Source organism: Hirundo rustica, chromosome 2, assembly GCF_015227805.2.
Source record: "Hirundo rustica isolate bHirRus1 chromosome 2, bHirRus1.pri.v3, whole genome shotgun sequence".
NCBI classification, from domain to species: domain Eukaryota; kingdom Metazoa; phylum Chordata; class Aves; order Passeriformes; family Hirundinidae; genus Hirundo; species Hirundo rustica.
The window spans coordinates 103,177,558-103,194,751 of NC_053451.1; the positions used below are offsets into that span (position 1 = coordinate 103,177,558).

At 40.9% G+C, this 17,194-nt stretch overlaps 1 protein-coding gene across 2 annotated transcripts in view; it reads right to left on the reverse strand.

Moving 5' to 3' along the window:
• Positions 1–13,744, reverse strand: part of SCML2 (Scm polycomb group protein like 2) — a 70,977-nt gene extending 57,233 nt beyond the window's left edge. For both annotated transcript variants that reach the window (XM_040056916.1, XM_040056914.1), the window contains exons 1-2: positions 13,657–13,744; positions 212–319 (exon numbers count right to left, since the gene is read on the reverse strand). In XM_040056916.1, the coding sequence (XP_039912850.1) occupies positions 212–233 (22 nt within the window). In that variant the 5' untranslated portion in view covers positions 234–319; positions 13,657–13,744. The remainder of the gene's footprint in view (positions 1–211; positions 320–13,656) is intronic.
• Between the last annotated feature and the right edge of the window lie 3,450 nt (positions 13,745–17,194).

The window sequence follows — 17,194 nt, forward strand, 5'->3', positions numbered from 1 at the left end:
AAACTTGTAGAACTCAAGACAGCCAAATTCAGCACAAGTATTCTAAAACAATGTGAAGTCTGACCTTACCTGTATTCAGCAGAGATCACAAATTGTCTTCCTTAATCTAACACCATAGCGAATCGTCATGTTGTATCCCACCAGCTCCAAAAAGAGAATTTAGCAGGTTCCCCACTTTCTTTCCTCTTGGATTAAAGCTACCAGGCCTTACCTTTCGCTGTTGTTCTCCCCATGGTAACACTTCTGTGATCTCCCCTCTCACAATAAAAAGGCTGAAGTTGAAAGACCACTTAATTCTTCCTTTCAGCACAACAGTTTCCTGTGGAGCAGTAATACAACAAGTTAGGGGGGGGAAGTTGTTGGCGTTTGGATTTTCTTTTTTTTGGAAAGGATAATTTTTTTTATAATGGCGTATAATTACCTTGCTGGTTTTAAATTGCAAGTGTTTAACAAACTATCTGTAGGAGAGTAGTGTGAAAGCAACGGTTAAATAAAAGTAGCAAAGGTACCAAATGCAAACTTTCATTTCCTTGTTTTAGACAGTTCATTGCCTAATGATTTGCATTTTCTGTGGATTTCTAAATCTAAGAAAGATATAAAATGTGCTTTATTCCTTTTCCCCCCAAGAAACATTACTGAAAAATCTAAGACTCTGTGTACGTAACCTACTCACCCTGCCTCACTTGCATAAAGTTAAACAATCATCAACTTCAATACCTTTGGGTAAAACACATTATCTTGCACAACTACAGTTGAAGAGGGAACAAAAAATTAATATAAAAAATCTGTACAAGGCCCAAGTGTTCACTGATACCCTTGCCCTCTGATTTGTAACAGACTTGTAACAGCACACAGAGAACTGTGAGGGAAATGCTAACTGCAGATAAAAGCAAGGAGCCACATTCTTGTTGGGTTTAGAAACTGGAAGGGAAGGATTGGTTAAACTAGTGTAAAACAGCAAAAAACAAACTTTCTTTTTTGTGTGTGTTGCGGTGATTTTTTACTCCAGTATCTAGTATTTTGAACTTTGACTGTGTTCAAATCAAACTCATTTCAAGCATTAGGCCTGAAGCAACAAAGCCAGCAAGTTTATTATCCCTCTCCATTAACTTTTCAAGTAATAATGGGTAAATACATTCAACTTTCTGAATTATGTTCTTGGATAATTTCCTTTCAAGCAATTTCCATGAGGTTTAAAGCTGATATCACCAAAAACTTGAGGAGTTTTTAAAATTTAATTATCTGCATATTTTTTCCACAATTAATTTTGTCAAGGGTAATATTTTTAGAAGCTACATCTTTCCACTGTGACACAGGAGAACTAACAGTTGAAAAGCAGGTTATCTACTTGGAATTTCTTGACTCTTCTACTCACACGTGAAAAAAAGAATGAAAATACACATATATAACACATATAAAAAGAAAAGTATCATACAGCTGAGTATTTTCCTGAAACTGTGATACTCTACTGATTCTTCAAGAAACTTGCACACTATGATAATGGACTGGATGATGAAAACTTTATACAGTGCAAGACCATGGCTAAAGCTAATTAAAAGTTGGTAAGTTGATTTTTTTAAATGCCAGTGACTGATGAATTCATTTAATGTGTGTGTTGTCTGTGAACATGCCGGACAGATATTAATAAAACTCAAGACTGAGACTTGAAAGGAGTTATAAATAAAACTGAATACTACCATAAAATAAGCAGGTTCTGCTACACAATAGCATTCACAGCATAAGTGATCATCAAGATTAAGAATAGAAATCCTTTTAAGCCATCAAATAAATTTGAAATACTTCATACTTTCACAGACTCCCCCAAAAATTCAAAGCTTTTCCACTGCCAGTAAATAAATCATGGAAGGTGATGCAGAGTCAAAGTAACTGTTTTTACAGATTACTTTAGAACAGCGAATGGTTTTTATCTTTTTGTTCCAAGTACCAGATTGCACTTGGTGCAGTAATAAAGATTCCAACCCTGCAGTGATAGTCATCAAGTTTAGCACAACCGGAGCGTCTGTGAGAACATAAAAAGGATTCCAGCTTTTCATTAGCTTGTGTTGTACCAGATAGGCTGTTTTACAGCATGCCCACCAGCCTGTTAAAAATATAAGACAACTGAAAGTTCTGAAAGAGCTGTTTGAAATGAGGCAAACCCAACTGCAGAAACACAGTATACTACTGATTCGAAGAGGTGCTACTTAGAACTCAGTTACACCTAACAATTCAATTTAAAGCTGCTATTAAATTAGCTCATAGATTGTCCTGTTTGTCACAGAAAACATTCAAGAATGGTATTTCTGAGCCTCTAACTAACAACCACTACATGTTGCTGAACCACGACAAAATTAAAACCAGTTACCTCAAAAACAGGGGAGGGTCAACCCGAAACAAAGTGTAACTTCTTCTGCAGGGGCAGACCTAGGAACTACTTTCCACCACCGCGCATACTTAAGTGGCAAACCCTAAGCCAGGCAGTTGTGTCCTTTGCTAACCAAGACAGAGTCCCTGAGTTGCACTCACCCTCCCCAGGCTGGCTCAACCCACAGCACGCCCACCACAGAAGAGAAGAATAACACCAGCAAACACAGGGAAAACACCTCCAGGGCACATTCTGGCAAAATTACACAGCAAGGACAGATCTCAAGGCATTCTTTTAAGTGTGTCTTGGCAAGCAAGCTGAGTGAGAAAGATGGGGTTAAGAAATTAATTGAGCAGCTTCTAGAAATGAAGGGACAAATGGAAGGAAACAAAACAAGTTCAGGAATATATGAGTAAACAAAGAAATGCAATGACAAGCTGAAGTGCAATGCCATCAGAGTGCACAAAACTGCAGAATGAAAACCAAAGTTATTAAGACTGAGATAAGCATAGACGTTTTCAGTCACAGACAGAAAATGACCAAAGTATTTAGGCGACTGTAAGTACAAAACCCAGTGAGAAACCATTTGCTGCAAATTAAGGAAAAAGCAAGGGGGAAAACCCCACAAACCTAGGATAATACTGGATTAATCATCAAATATCTTCAATCCAAAGAGCACTCAAAGGATATCTACACTCATGAAGTGTATTATTTACATCACTTACAACTCAATTCATTCTGTAAACTGAGTTTTAGTCTTTCTCTGATTAACATCCCTTACATGAGTCACTTTTAAAAAAATCAGATGGAAAGCATTTATCTGCCTTTAATTCTTTACTGAAGTTTTTATTGTTAATCCCCAAATCACTTCTACTAGCCACCTCCCACTGTGCAAGTCTTTTGTCAGAAAGCATTATATTAGTAGACAAGCCTAGGTCTTCACCCTCTCTACACTGCTAGTACATAATACTAGGTGTCAGAAAACAGGGTGGAAAACATTTTTCCTGCCTAAATTTGCTCTTTCTATTTTACAAGAATTACTCAAAGGGCTTGTACTGCTGCATTTCAAAGAAGACAGCATTCTACAGAAAATGTCAAAATTGCTCCCTTTTGCCTGCCATGCATCTCCATTATCTTTCTCACTGTTAGCCAGGCACTCCAGTAAGCCAAATGTCCTGAAAAAGAAAATAATTATGCATATCTAGAGCTTCCCAGTGCAAGTTTATCTTGACAGCATGCCTGCTCATAAAAAACACACAACAGAACTATGGAGATAAACGTAACATTTAGAAGAAGCCTCAGCAAAGAGGAGATAGTGGGTTCAGTCCATACAAAAAAGATTAAGGTTTTTCTCTCAATGACTCTGCATCTAAGGCAGGGCAAGAGCCAGCAATTTTAAAGCCCATTAGCTTTTTTGACCCTACCAGAAGTACAAATGCAGTAACTCAGACCTCACCATTGGCATCTTCATGGGTGGGACAGTCGTCAATGGGCAATGTCTGCTGGATAAGGACTGAGGCTATTTTACACAGACACGCTGCACTGAGGAGAAATCTAACAAAACAGCCACTTGGAAGCGTCAATGAAGTTCTCAGTTTTAGTTTGAAATAAAGGCAGACATTTTTCAGGCTTAACATGAACAGAGTTATATTTTCCCCTTTTTTCTTCTACAAATTCTTCGAGATTAAAATTCCATATGCAAGAGTGAAAAAGAATTACAGTTTGTACAGCAAAAAGTTATAGGCAGAAAACAGGGAGAGTGTAAGCTAAGAAATACTTCCCTCTGCCAATTCTTTCCCTTATACAAGCCCTCTGTTTGCTCTCACCGCCAGCATTCATGCGCAATTACGTTCAGAAACACACGAGACATCAGCTACAACTGCTGGCCACGCTCCCATCGCCCCTCTCCTCCTTGCTGTTTGTCACTGCCAGCGCTGCAGAGCCCTTCAAGGAAAGGACCTGTGCAGCCTCCCCCATGGATACACACTCCAGACTCCACACATGGGGAACATGGACCTACAGGCACCAGTCGCTTCCCAAACAAGTGTGACTTCACTGCATTACTTCAAAGCTATCCTTGATGAATCTGGAACACCCAATCATCTATTCATCTGCTGTCTCTTAAATAAAAACCCTACTTCATACCATTTTTAAAAGTCTTTAAGGGGCTGAAAGAGACAAACAAGGAGAGTAAAACTTAAAAGGAGTTTTTAAATAATATACAGTATTTTATTAAATAAACTTCTCAATACTTAAAAATAATTTCCAGCAAACTACCCAGCATATAGACTCATCTAGTATACTTGAAGACACAACAGCATACTTCCTCATTTCTGTAATAGAGACAGTCAATTTACCTCTCAGTGCATACTGTAGAATCGTTATGGAAATGTAACATCTCAAAAGCTAAAGGAAGAAAAATTACACTAATATATCAGAACTTTAGAAAATGTAACAAAAGTTTGGTATTTATAAACTCAGTATTATTTAGCATTACACATATATGACTTCAAACCGAAACATTAAAAATCAGGTCTTCTTTCATTTATGCACACAAATACATCATCAGTCGGTGTTCTTACACGAAATTTGATCCGAGTTGGAATCCCTTTAGTTCACATTCTTTGCATTAAAAAAAGAGAAACACCAAAAAAAAAGTTAAATTCTTTCAAGGAAAGGAAATTAAACTTCCACATTTTCGTATAGCTGAACTTTTAAAAACTGATATATCCGAACACCTCCTCTAGCCACTAAAACCAACGCTAGGACAGATGGACTTTAATCAAATTTACAGGCTTTCAAACCAGCAAATATTAACTAGCCATATATATCATTACAACAACTAAGCTTGAGTATTTCTTAAGTTGTTAAAGAAAGCAAGCGGGTACTTAGTGCTTCACAAATGTATTTTTGTAGTATCATTTGCTTCAACATCAAGCAGAGATTTTCTGCACTTGCAAAACTGCTCAGAAAGTCACCAGTGGTGTACTATTTATGAAGTGATTAGCATAAACAAACTTTTAAGCTGTCAGCAGTAAAATATTGCCTGTAAATGTTCTGCTCTCTCTCCAGGTAAGTTTACGACCTGCTTTAGAATATGAGCAACTGTAATTACAGTAAGTCATACATTTCAAGAATGCAAAACTCTCTCTAACCTCTCAAACCCTATTAAGTGTGTTATTCAGTACAGAGCAAGGCATTGTATACCTTAAAAATAAACACTAACAAGGTATAGACCAAAGATTTGTCCCAAAAAATCCTGAAACAAGAAATCACACTTATAAATGAGAACATCAGAGAAGTAAGGTTTCCAAATTAAACAGCATAGCTTGTATTAATGCACAACAGAAACAATTAATGTCATGCAGATTTAACATTTACTAAATTGACAGTAATTTTTAAAATTGCAGTTTAGAGTTGCTCTATGGCTACCAACAAAAAATGAAAAAGACTTTCTCCTCCTTCCCTTCCTCCCCATCCTGCTTTAAAAGTCAGAAGATGTGGGGTTGTAAAAACCTGAAAAAGGAAATGGTATGTGTGAAGTCAGCAGTTCAGCAAAGCGGCTGACTGGCCATTAACAGCTTCAAATATTCTTAAAATGCCAATCTTTCCACATGAAAGGATATTTTAATGTTATATTAAAATAAATTTTAAAATATAGCTTATGTTTCTATCTTAAACAAAACTGCCAGAATTAGTAGTTTACTAGTAGGTATTTACAGCAGCACAAGATTTTGACAATTTGTTTAAACATTTTGGTGCATTCACACACTGAAACCTCTGTGCTGTTTTCCACTTCTCCCTTCAAGCCTGGAGTACTCTTCCTGAAAACATTCATCATTATTATTCAACCTGGTTTTGTCCAAATACCTAACTCCTTTTTTTTTTTTTTTTTTTTTTAAATAAAGCAAACTAATTAAATTATGAAAAAATATCTTTACAATTAGCACTAAGAGCTACATCCCTGCATGAAATTGTCTCTACACTCAGATACACCTCTGTCTTCAGCTCAGACTCCCTTGACATTGAAGAGAGGTCTCTATTCGTTCTGCAAGGCACTGAGCTTACTTTCAGCAGTGTAAATACAGCAGGTAAGGTAGAAAAGAATTTGCTGTTGCAAACATAGCAAGAGATGCCCAGATTCTAAAGAGCCCTACACAGTTTTCCTGAACTTGTCTTTAGCAAACAAGAAGCAACACCCCCAGCAGCACTCAGAGTGTGTTATCCATAAAGGAACAAGGGGAAAAAAGACAAATACAATGGCAGAAAGGGGATTTTTCACCCTTTTAGACAACTTTGGCTTCCTCCCTTCTACATTGCCTTCACACTGGAAAAGGACTGTAAAAGTTTGGTTCTGGTTCAGACAAAGTCTTGGTTCAGACATGATCCAACAGAACTCTATCCACACAGCGTGTAGTTGGAAAATTCATCCCTAAGTTCCAGATTTTTTATTCACAACAGAGTATCCGGAGAAACACGCATACCTTCAGTCAGATGAAGAAATCTATAAAAGTCAAATAACATGCACAATTAATTTTTTTCATTGAAGGCATGGAGAACAGCCCTGGGACATTTCTGCACTGCTGTCAGCACCTCAGATGAAGTTACCTGGTTTCAGGCAACGTTTGTCTCCCCTCGCTTGTACTTCAACGTCAGCAGCAATACTTCTGCTACCATCCTCTTCCAATGCATAAAACACCTGTTTCTCTCTCCCACTTGAGAATCCAAATAACATAATGCTGATTGTGACTCCCTGCCACTGCATATTAACGAAGACACAATTTGCCTCAACTCATTTTTCTGCTGCTGCAACACTTCATCATGTAGCCCGGCTTATATAATGGAGTAACTTCACTGATCCCACATACTCGTGTCCAGTCAGGGAACAAAACAGAAGTAAACAACCCTTAAGCAATTTCCTGACAGCTCCCCTGTGGAGACAATGTTTCGGCAGAAAAAAAAAAGCCCAGAGAGCTGCTTGCAGTTCCCAGGCAAACACACTGGACTCACCTGCTGCTGGTGCTTATGGCTGTGCTATTTCCCCAACTCAAAAAATCCCCTTACACAAGGGGCCTTTGTGCAAATGCCACCAAAAAATATATGTCCATCTATTTGCACAAACATTATCACTGAATCACAGAATATCATGAGTTGGAATGGACCCACAAGGATCATCAAGGTCCAACTCTTGTCCCTGGACAACCCCAAGAATCACACCAAGTGCCATTTCAAAGGACTATTCAGTGTTGCTAGACATTTCTGCAGCTAACAAAGCATTAACAGGTCATAAAAGACATAACAACTCCTAAATGCTCAAAGGACAAGACAGCTGCAAATACTCACTGTATTATTTGCTTCACTCTTCAAAAACGGAAGAAGACTACAGACTCAGGAAAACTTGCAGCAAATCTGTATCTCCCGCCCCACTTTCCAAGACAACTTTCCAATTATATTAAAAAAAACCCCAAACCCAAAGGTGAAGCAAGCTGTAACAGGACAATCTTCTCCATCTCCTCCTCAGCATGACAGCACATCTGTCACTGGTTGTATGTGGCTCCAGCCCAGGACAGAGGTAGGGTATGTCCCTTTCTGCTGTTTCTGGAGATCCCCTTTCTGAAGGCAATCCCCCTCTTTCCTCCACTTAGTGCTCACACCACTGAGCACTACAGAATATGCAGAATAGGTAGTATTTTCCTGCAACAAGCTGAAAAATAATTACATACCATATTCAGTTTTTCATCTAATCATAACACTGCTTATTTTGGGATTAAAACCAGTTGATATCACCTGGCCTTCCCAAAAAACCACTGTCTGCTCTTTACAGCCCTCCGGTGCAAGGTACACATACAAGAGATTTGGTAGGGGAAATGCCATCACACATGCATCAGATCAGCCCTTTTAATCTCTGAGCCCCTGACAGATGTTAGTGACAATAAAGGTTTCCACCAAATTTAGAAGCTCCGATACCCTTTCACATTCCTCCATGCACAAGACTCAGTTTTACAAACTGCCCTTTTTAAGTGGGCTTTTTTAAGTGCCCCAAGAACTGCACTCCTTTCCACTGAACCTGCCTGCATTAATCTCTGATAGATTCCACACAGTACATAAATAATGGTACATGCTTCATTTTAGGTATGCACCTCATTAAAACAGTGCTACCCTCTTACAGGTTTTATAAACTTCAGCTGCTCCCTGAACTAATGTATGGTAGAGGATGAAAGGCTCAACCTCGTCTTTGCCCTACACTAAAAGGAGTCTCGTATTACCTTGAGAAGACAACTGACTTAGATTTCCATCAAAGAAGTTCATCCCTTTTATGAAAACTGATGGAAATTAAAATGACGGAATTCCCTTGGTATCTTAAATAGAATTTGACCTGATTTGTGAAGTTGAAAGCCTAGAATGAAATTATCTAAACAGCACATCTACCTTTAATACATTCTGCTTAGGTTTAGATAACAGCATACTAATAGGAAGAATACAAGTCACTTATGGGTTAAAAAAAAAAATAAAATTAAAAAAATCAGTAATCAGTCCAAAACACTGCTCATGCTTAAACTGGGTACAGCATAATTCTTACAAAGCCAAAAAAGAAAATGTACTTTAGGATTAGTTTGGACTTAACAGTATCTTACCTGTGAAGCAGAAAGGCTCTCACCCTGCTAAAACACATGAAAGAGCACAAAAATTCTGCTATAGGTGCAGTATTTCAGAAAGACTTTGATATTAGGCTCTGAAAGTAATTCAGAAAAACAGGAAGAGAGCAGACATAAGAACCACATTAAGCACACCATCGTTACTGCACCAGCTTGGATCCAAACTGAGCAACCACTACCCATAAAGCAGGTGCCTTGGTTAAAGTTCAGAATTATAAACCAGTCTTGAAACAAGACTGCTGAAATAAACATGAAACTTAACATCACAAAGAAGAAGTCTATACTTCATTTAGATCTAAGATAAGGAAATAATGAGTTTTTGGTCCTACCCAAAAGACATACAAACTAAAGCTGTTACTTTTTGTGACCGGGAACTTGGGCAGAGAAATGCTAAGGGCACATACAGATCACATCCCTGCAGACAAACAGTGCTAAGGGTGTAATATATTATATCCCCTCTACTACAAATGGTTTAGTTGTGTGCACTTATGCCAAATGTCCATAGTATATAAAAGAAACTATCAGAGCAAGCCCAAATAAATAAGTCATAACTTGTCTGATAGAGACAGCTGCTGTTTACTGAATGGCTATGAGGCAGCTCCTGACTTTCCCCCAGACCTACACCCTTGTTGGCCAAGCAGAAAGACTAACAAGGACAAAAGCCCCTCTGATGGTCATCGACACCATTTATGCACCAGTTACTCTTTGTGTACAGGTCCATCACAGATAAGAGGCTCAGGTACCTCAAGCCATCCTTCCCATCCCCAAAAGATGGCAATCTACTTGAAGATATCACAGATACAGGATACGAGTTTTAGGCAGTGTGGTGAGTTTACAGAAACACATCTGGGCTGAGCAGGTGGCTCACCAAATCATCTCCTGCTGCTCCCAGGAGTGAGGCAGCATTGCTGCTCCGTGGCCAGCACTGCAGCAGGAGCTGGGTGCACATCCTCAGCCCTCACTGCCCACACACGTCAAGCCAGCCAGCAGGTGCATGAAGATACAAAAATAGTATTTACACAGAAACATACTCTTAAAAACCCCTACAGTTCACTAAAGTATTTAACTGCCTCACTTTCCAGCAACTTTACCCCAAACAAACTAATTGCCTCTCCATTCAGACGTCCTAAGAAAAGCTGCTCACACACACATCATTACAATGCAAAAATAAACTTAACTGCATATAACTAATATTAAAGCTTCTTAACACTTAATTACAGAGCAATTGGACCTTACAAGAAATCTCCAAAGAAGATGTACAAATTTTCTAGGAAAAGCACCCTCATATACCAAAAGCACCAATTACAGTAAAAAAGAATTATTCATCAAATTGTATTACAATGTTAACAAACATTCTGGAACTTTAACATTTCCATTGCTTATTTACCCACTGCTCTATTAAACCTTGACAATTTCATATGGGCTTTTCTGGCTCTTCCCACATGCTACAAAAATTTCATTCTAGGCAATTTACATTGCATGTCTTACATTTTAAAGGATACAAATGGTATAGTGCTTTACATTTAAGATTTTAATCTCTGAAAGAAGCAATCAGCACTAAGGCTGGGTGCCTAAGGCTATTTCTTTCAAATGGGAATGAACAGAACTTTAAATGCCCTGCAGATGTGAAGCTCACAAAGCTGGTTAACAACCTCCCTTGCCTAGACTCCTTGAAGCAGTGTCCTGGTCCCTACCTGTAATTTGTTCTATATTTACACTTAAAAATATCACAATAGACTGTCAAACGATATTTCTAAAGATTTCCTTAAAACATTAAAATAATAACTATGTATTTCACTCACCCTTGTCTGAGATGTATCCAGACAAACAAGAAAGCCAGCTGCAGTGTCCTGAACAGTTCATGACAAATGTCGTTTCCTGTTAGTGACACTATTTAGTAGCAGTGGATAATTGCTGAGGATTTCATTTGTCCCCCATATATTCACTCAGTAAAGAGAGTAAACAGGACTCACTCACAGCTCACAATCCCATTGGAATATCAAGAAAACAAAAATAGACACCTATGTACAACATGCAGAAGCAGCTATCTATGTTTGCTTTGAGTTTCTTCACATTCTCTCAAGTAAAGCCGCATTTTAGCACAAATTTTAGACAGGTAATGGAATCAATACTTTCTCAGTATTACAAATTTTACACTAGCAAATGCCACTTTTGAACCCGCGCAGCTACTCCAGAAAACAATGCCTCTGCCTTAAGAGCACAATATCTGGTCACAGCAACGGCAGTCACAGCAAAGAGGGGAAAAAAGCATCTGTACATTCAATGTAGAAAAACACAAAGTCAAAAGAAAAATATTTTAAAGTACTACCATTGCTTGTTTCCTAAAATTCCTACATCAAGACTCATATATGTCTGAATGTTAAGAACAATCTAGTTATGTTATGTTATGTTCTCACATCTACATGGCCTCTAATTGTTGAAAGTAATTTATACTCTCACTATAGCAGATCATAAAAAGCCAACATTTATTTTTGAACAAATCTGAACATTACTACAAAAATATAAAATACCAAGCAACCTGAAAGATATCACAAATATTGCTACCTGTTCACACCAAATAGAAAAATAGAGCATCAACTCTAGATGTTAGAGTTTCAAACAAAATTAGTAAACTCTATTTCCACATTCAAGACCAGATCACGTTAAAGTCAAAAGCCACATAAACACTTCCCGGTTTCAACCTCAGTTTCACCAAACACTGTTTCCTGCAGCCTTGCACTCGCATTACTGTGCGACTTCCCATAAATAAAATACTAACAGAAGTGTCTCCAACGCACTTTTTCTTTACATCAGTCCAAGTAATATCATCCTTAAATAGCACTTACACTTTATGGTACCCTAAGGGAGAAATTCAGCTCCCTCTGCCCCCTAATGCGCAGTCTGTCTGTACAAGGAATTTCTGCGGACGCACTGCAAGTGCAACCGCTCACGCGGGCTGTGGGCTGCTGTGGCCTGAGCAGCACTGGAGGGTGGCCCGTGGAGAGCTGGTGCAGCGCAATACATTCCCTCCCCTATTGACTCCGTAACATCAATGGGACAGCCCAACACCCAAGTGTAACGCAGCAAACGCCTTCCTGCAATACTGCTCCCATCTGCACCAGCGCTGCAGTTGTTACCGATCCTGCACGACTGCCTCACCAACTGCCTTGCTCTGCCACTTCCAAAGAGTAAGGTGAAGTAGGAATGCTTTTAAAAACTAAAGCTTTAAGAGTGCTACTCTGTATTATAAAAAATTCATAACCAGTCACACTTGAAGAGCTGCTTCTAAGTCAGACACAGCATGCTCTGAAACTCTGAAAACATCCTGTCCTATCTAAGAGTCTACGCTTTTTAAGTTTTAATCACCTTGTCTACATTAGTTAGGCTATATATGAGTCGCAACCAAAGCTTACATTACAGAACTCACTAAAATATCAGTATTCACCATTTTCATTAAACCTTTTAGGTCTTAGAATTATTTTTTGCTATCTCTTATAGTCTAACTCATCGGTGAGAAACAGCAAATAACTGTAGGGAAAGACTTCAACTTTAAATTGTATTAAGACTTAAAGCATGCCTTTACTCCTAAAGAATAATCGAGCATAAAATTTAACTTGAATACTGATACACACTACAGCACCGCGATGCGTTTTGTAGGTTAGCCTAGCAGCTAGCGATAACAATGACGCACAACACGGCAAGAGAACTTTCCATACTTGAACTACTTTCTTTGGACCATGCAAAACGATGACTCCCTGTGAGAGACACCCCCTTTAAGTCGAGAATCAATATATGCCACATACGCAGTTTAACTGTAAAGAAAACGGGAACAGCTCCGCAGTGCACCGCAACCCAAGCGTCCCACAACGAGCCACGTCTGGCACCGCGCCGTCTTCAAGCGGCACCCCCAACCCTCTTACCCAACATAAGCGAGCGCTCCGAATTAAATTATTTTTAACACGCATCCGGCTTTTCTGGTCGACGCCCGTTCCCCAGCACCTCGCCAGCCTCGGCGCTGGCCGGGCAGGGAGGACCAGAGGCAGCCCCGGCCGGGAGCCAGCGCCGCCGCCGCGGGGGAGGCAGCGGGGCCGCCCCGGCGAGGGGAGGCGTGTCCTGCCCGCGCTCCTGTCAAACGTCGCCAGCCCCGCCGCTCGTCCCGGACGCACCGACGGCTCAGGGACCTCCCGTGCCGCCCTGGCTCACCGGAGCTCCGGCTATCCGGGAGTCGCGGCCACTCCCGGACAGAGAGGGGCACGCTGTTAGAGCCGGGAGACAGAGCCGCCTCGCTCCTCTCACCCTCGCAGCTGCGCTCGCACTCGGCCACTCGCGGGTCCCCGCGGGCGCGGTCGGCGGGACCCGCCGCGCTGGAAGTTCAGCCCGCACAGGAGGGGAGCGGCCGGCGCCAAGACCGGGACGCGGCGCTGGAGCGTGGGGCAGCCCGGTGCCGCCCCCAGCGCTGGGGTGTTGCCGAGGACGGGAACCCAGGACCGGGGCGCCCGGCCGCCACGGCGGGCGGAGGCTGCGGTGCGAGCCCTAGGAGGGGGCGCGACCTCCGCTTCGCCTCCCTTTCTCTCTCCGCTCCTCTCTCCCTGCCCGCCACCGCGGGGAGCGGGAAACGCCGCTGCCGCCACTCACCGGGCGGGCGGGACGCGGGCTCGCGGCGTCCTGTCAAGCCGCTCCTGCCGCCGCCCGCCTCACGCCGCCGCCATGTTCCGGGGGCACCGCGCATGCCCGGCAGCGGCACCGGGGGCGCGGGGACTCTCCCCCCCGCCCGCCGTACCCCTTCCGCCCGCCGCGGCGGGGGCGGCACCGCTCGGAGATGTGCGACCCGTGCGCATCCCCTCACGGCCGGCATCCCCGCACCCGCCGCCATCTCCGCGCCCCGCACGCATCCCCTCACGGCCGGCATCCCCGCACCCCACGCCGTCCCCCGGCGGCCGCCATCCCCGCAACCCCCCGCCATTCCCGCGCCTCGCCGGCATCCCCGCGCCGTCAGTATCCCCGCGTTGTACCCGGACCTGGGGCGGGAGGGAGGGAGCGAGGATCGGGGTTGGCGGGGGCTGCTGCGCCCGGGGAGCGGGATCGCCCTGTGAGGGGGGAAAAGGAGCCCTTGGCAGGTGTTTGTGTGGGAGACCTCGGTGTGGGCAGCGAACGCCTGGCAAAGGCGTGAGGGATCGGTGGCCGGGGATTCTGAAGGGAAGCCTGAAGCCGCGCCGCGGCGGTGCCGGCACCGCCAGTGTGCACGTGGTGAATAGTGCCCTGCATTGTACGAGCACGAGTGGTCGCGGTGTATGCGTATAGTTATATATAACGCACGTAATAATCGGTGCATATCCGCTTGGGAAATGCCACACGTTTATTTTACAGACCTACGCATCCACGTTTATAAGTACTGTAAAATAGGAAAAGCTCATCCTTGGCTTTTGGGGAGGATGCATTCCGATTTCATAAGCTTTGGGTGTTTTAATTCAGACCCCACGAGGCGTGTAGGCATAAGCATAAAAGGTAAAAAATCATACTTCAAATGCTACCAGCATTCAGAGGAGTTTGTGCCCAACTTTCATCTCTTCACTGTTTAACATCGCTTGGAAGTGAAATTTTAAATGCTAAGGTCATGCGAGTGACATTCTATGAGTTCTTTTAATGAAAAAACAAAACAAACCACAGAAAAGAAACTCCAAATACCTATCCAACCCCCCTCACACTCTTCTGTATGACAGTGAAATTCATACAGCCTACTTTAGTATCCTGCATACATTGCAAGTTACTATTAACAATTTATTTTAAGCACTCTCATAAGCAGTAAATGGCTCTTTAGAAACAAGGAAAATGAGTCCTTGACATAATTATAAATATTTAATATTTAGACAACAGGAAAGAAGTAAAAATATGCTAATCCAAGTAATTTAGATACACAAGATGAAGAGAAAGAAATACTGACACATGCTTACAGAAAGCCTCTATAGTGAAGTGTGTTATGCTAATCACCAATGCAGATGAATGCTGCTTTCAATTTGAAATATTTTCCCCATTCTGTAATATTGAACTTTTGCAGGAAAATGAGAGATTATGTTCATTGTAGAGATGGATACAAAAACATGCCAAGTGTCACAGACTAAGTCCCTGTGAGAAACAGATGAAATGAAAACATATTTTAAAGCTATTCTTTAAAGCCAAGCCAGTGCTAGATACAACATTTGAGGAAGCTTTTCCCTGGGAGCCAGTCAGACACCATATCTTGGTTTGCAGAGCTGTCAGACACGAACTGGTGCAGTTCTATACCTGCTCGTAATTTTCCCTGAAGGCTGAAATCAGGAAGCCCAGCCAACAATAATCCTGCTTCTTAGACCCCTGATGTGATGAAGCCGAATAAACAATAGTCATAAGAATATTGTTTATATTATATATTATAATAGTCATAAGAATAAATACCTACAAGATACATCACCAGTAAAAAGAGCCGAATAGAAGAAAACTTAACACCTTCTTCTAATCCAGGAGTCAATTGGATCTATAATGCCTTCACATGTATCATTCTCCTACAAGTTATAGCTGATATAAAACAAACAAACAAAAATCTTTTCAGGATTATTAGAAAAGGAAGAAGAAATCCTGACTGCTTCTATTTTCCAGTAGAATGATGAGCTTGTTTTCTGGTGATTTGCCCATCATCTTTCATTTTCTTTTGTAGGTATTGAACTGAAATATTTGGGTCAGAAAAAGCAGGCATTTTTTAAAGTTCTCAGTGTTCTTCATGAAAAGAGAGACAGACATGCATGTCTGCATGTATATATATATACACTTATATGTGTGTATATATGTGTGTGTATGTGTATATATTTCTATATGTGTATATATGTGTATACATATTTCTATATGTATACATATATGTGTATGGCTTCACAGTTTTTTGCAGGGAGATTCTAGAAAAAGGCAACAACATTAAAACACACCAAAAAATACATTTTATGGAGGTAGGTTCCCATGAACTCTTACAAGTGGTCAACATGATGTTCTGGGAGGTTGATGCAGACAAAAAAAAAAAGTTTAGAATTGTCACTTCTCCAAAGAAACAACACTAAGAGTACAAGTAAATGAATTATCCATGCAGAAAATGCAACAGTGAGAGTAAAAGATCAGCCTGACTGTCACAAGCTCCTCCTGAGTCTCAGACAGCAATGAAGCATCCAGAAAAGAGAAGCTGAGTCAGGTTACTTGGAGGAGCTACAAAAGCGCAGCCTGATCATGCAGGGATAAAGTAAGAAAATGCAGCAGAAAATGGGACACAACTAGCAAGGGATATTTGGGTTAACATGAAATAATTTTAAGTATGTTACCAGACATGGAAAAGAATCAAGCAAATGATTATGCCCGTATCAAGCAGAACTGGTAAGTTTTCAGTAGACAACACTGAGAAAGTCAAGCTTTTTAATATTTTTGTATCTAATTTTTACTTTTATACATACATATATATATATATATATATAAAAAATATATATATAGCATTATTGATAATTGGGAAAACAGACAGATTTCAGATTTGACAATCAAAGGACGAAGTGAAAAATCATTCAAACACAATTTGCTGCTTTTCCGTCACCTGAATTTAAAGGACTGGATGATGAAAACTAATGGTTATCATTGATAATTTACAGTGAAGGAATGTTACAGGATAGAAGGGGAGAAATTGTATTACTGAAAAAGAAGGAAAGAAGATATTATATACCAATCTGCTTGACCTCAGTACACAGAAAAGATACTGGAGCAAGTAAACATGCTATCTTTAAGCAGTTGTAACACAACAAGTAACACCCAACACAGCTTTGTCAAGAACAAAAGATGTCAAATCTAATGTCTCCTGCAACAAAGTAAGAAGGGATCAGCAGCAGAGGAGAAACATTGAAGGTCATGTTGGATGTCACTTTAGTAAGATTTTTGACATGGTTTCATATGATATTCTTTCAGCAAACAAGGAAAACAATGTAGAAGAAGTTATTTAGAGAGCTCATACAAGCGGCTCGTTGTAAGAAGGATGTTAATGAACTCAGTGATGGTTCAGAAAACATGTTTACATTACTGGAGATTATACCAAACTGAGAGTCTTTAGAATGCTGGGGGACAGATGTTGGGTTTAGAAGGATTTTCGCACACTAGTAGTTTGGTTTGGAAAAAG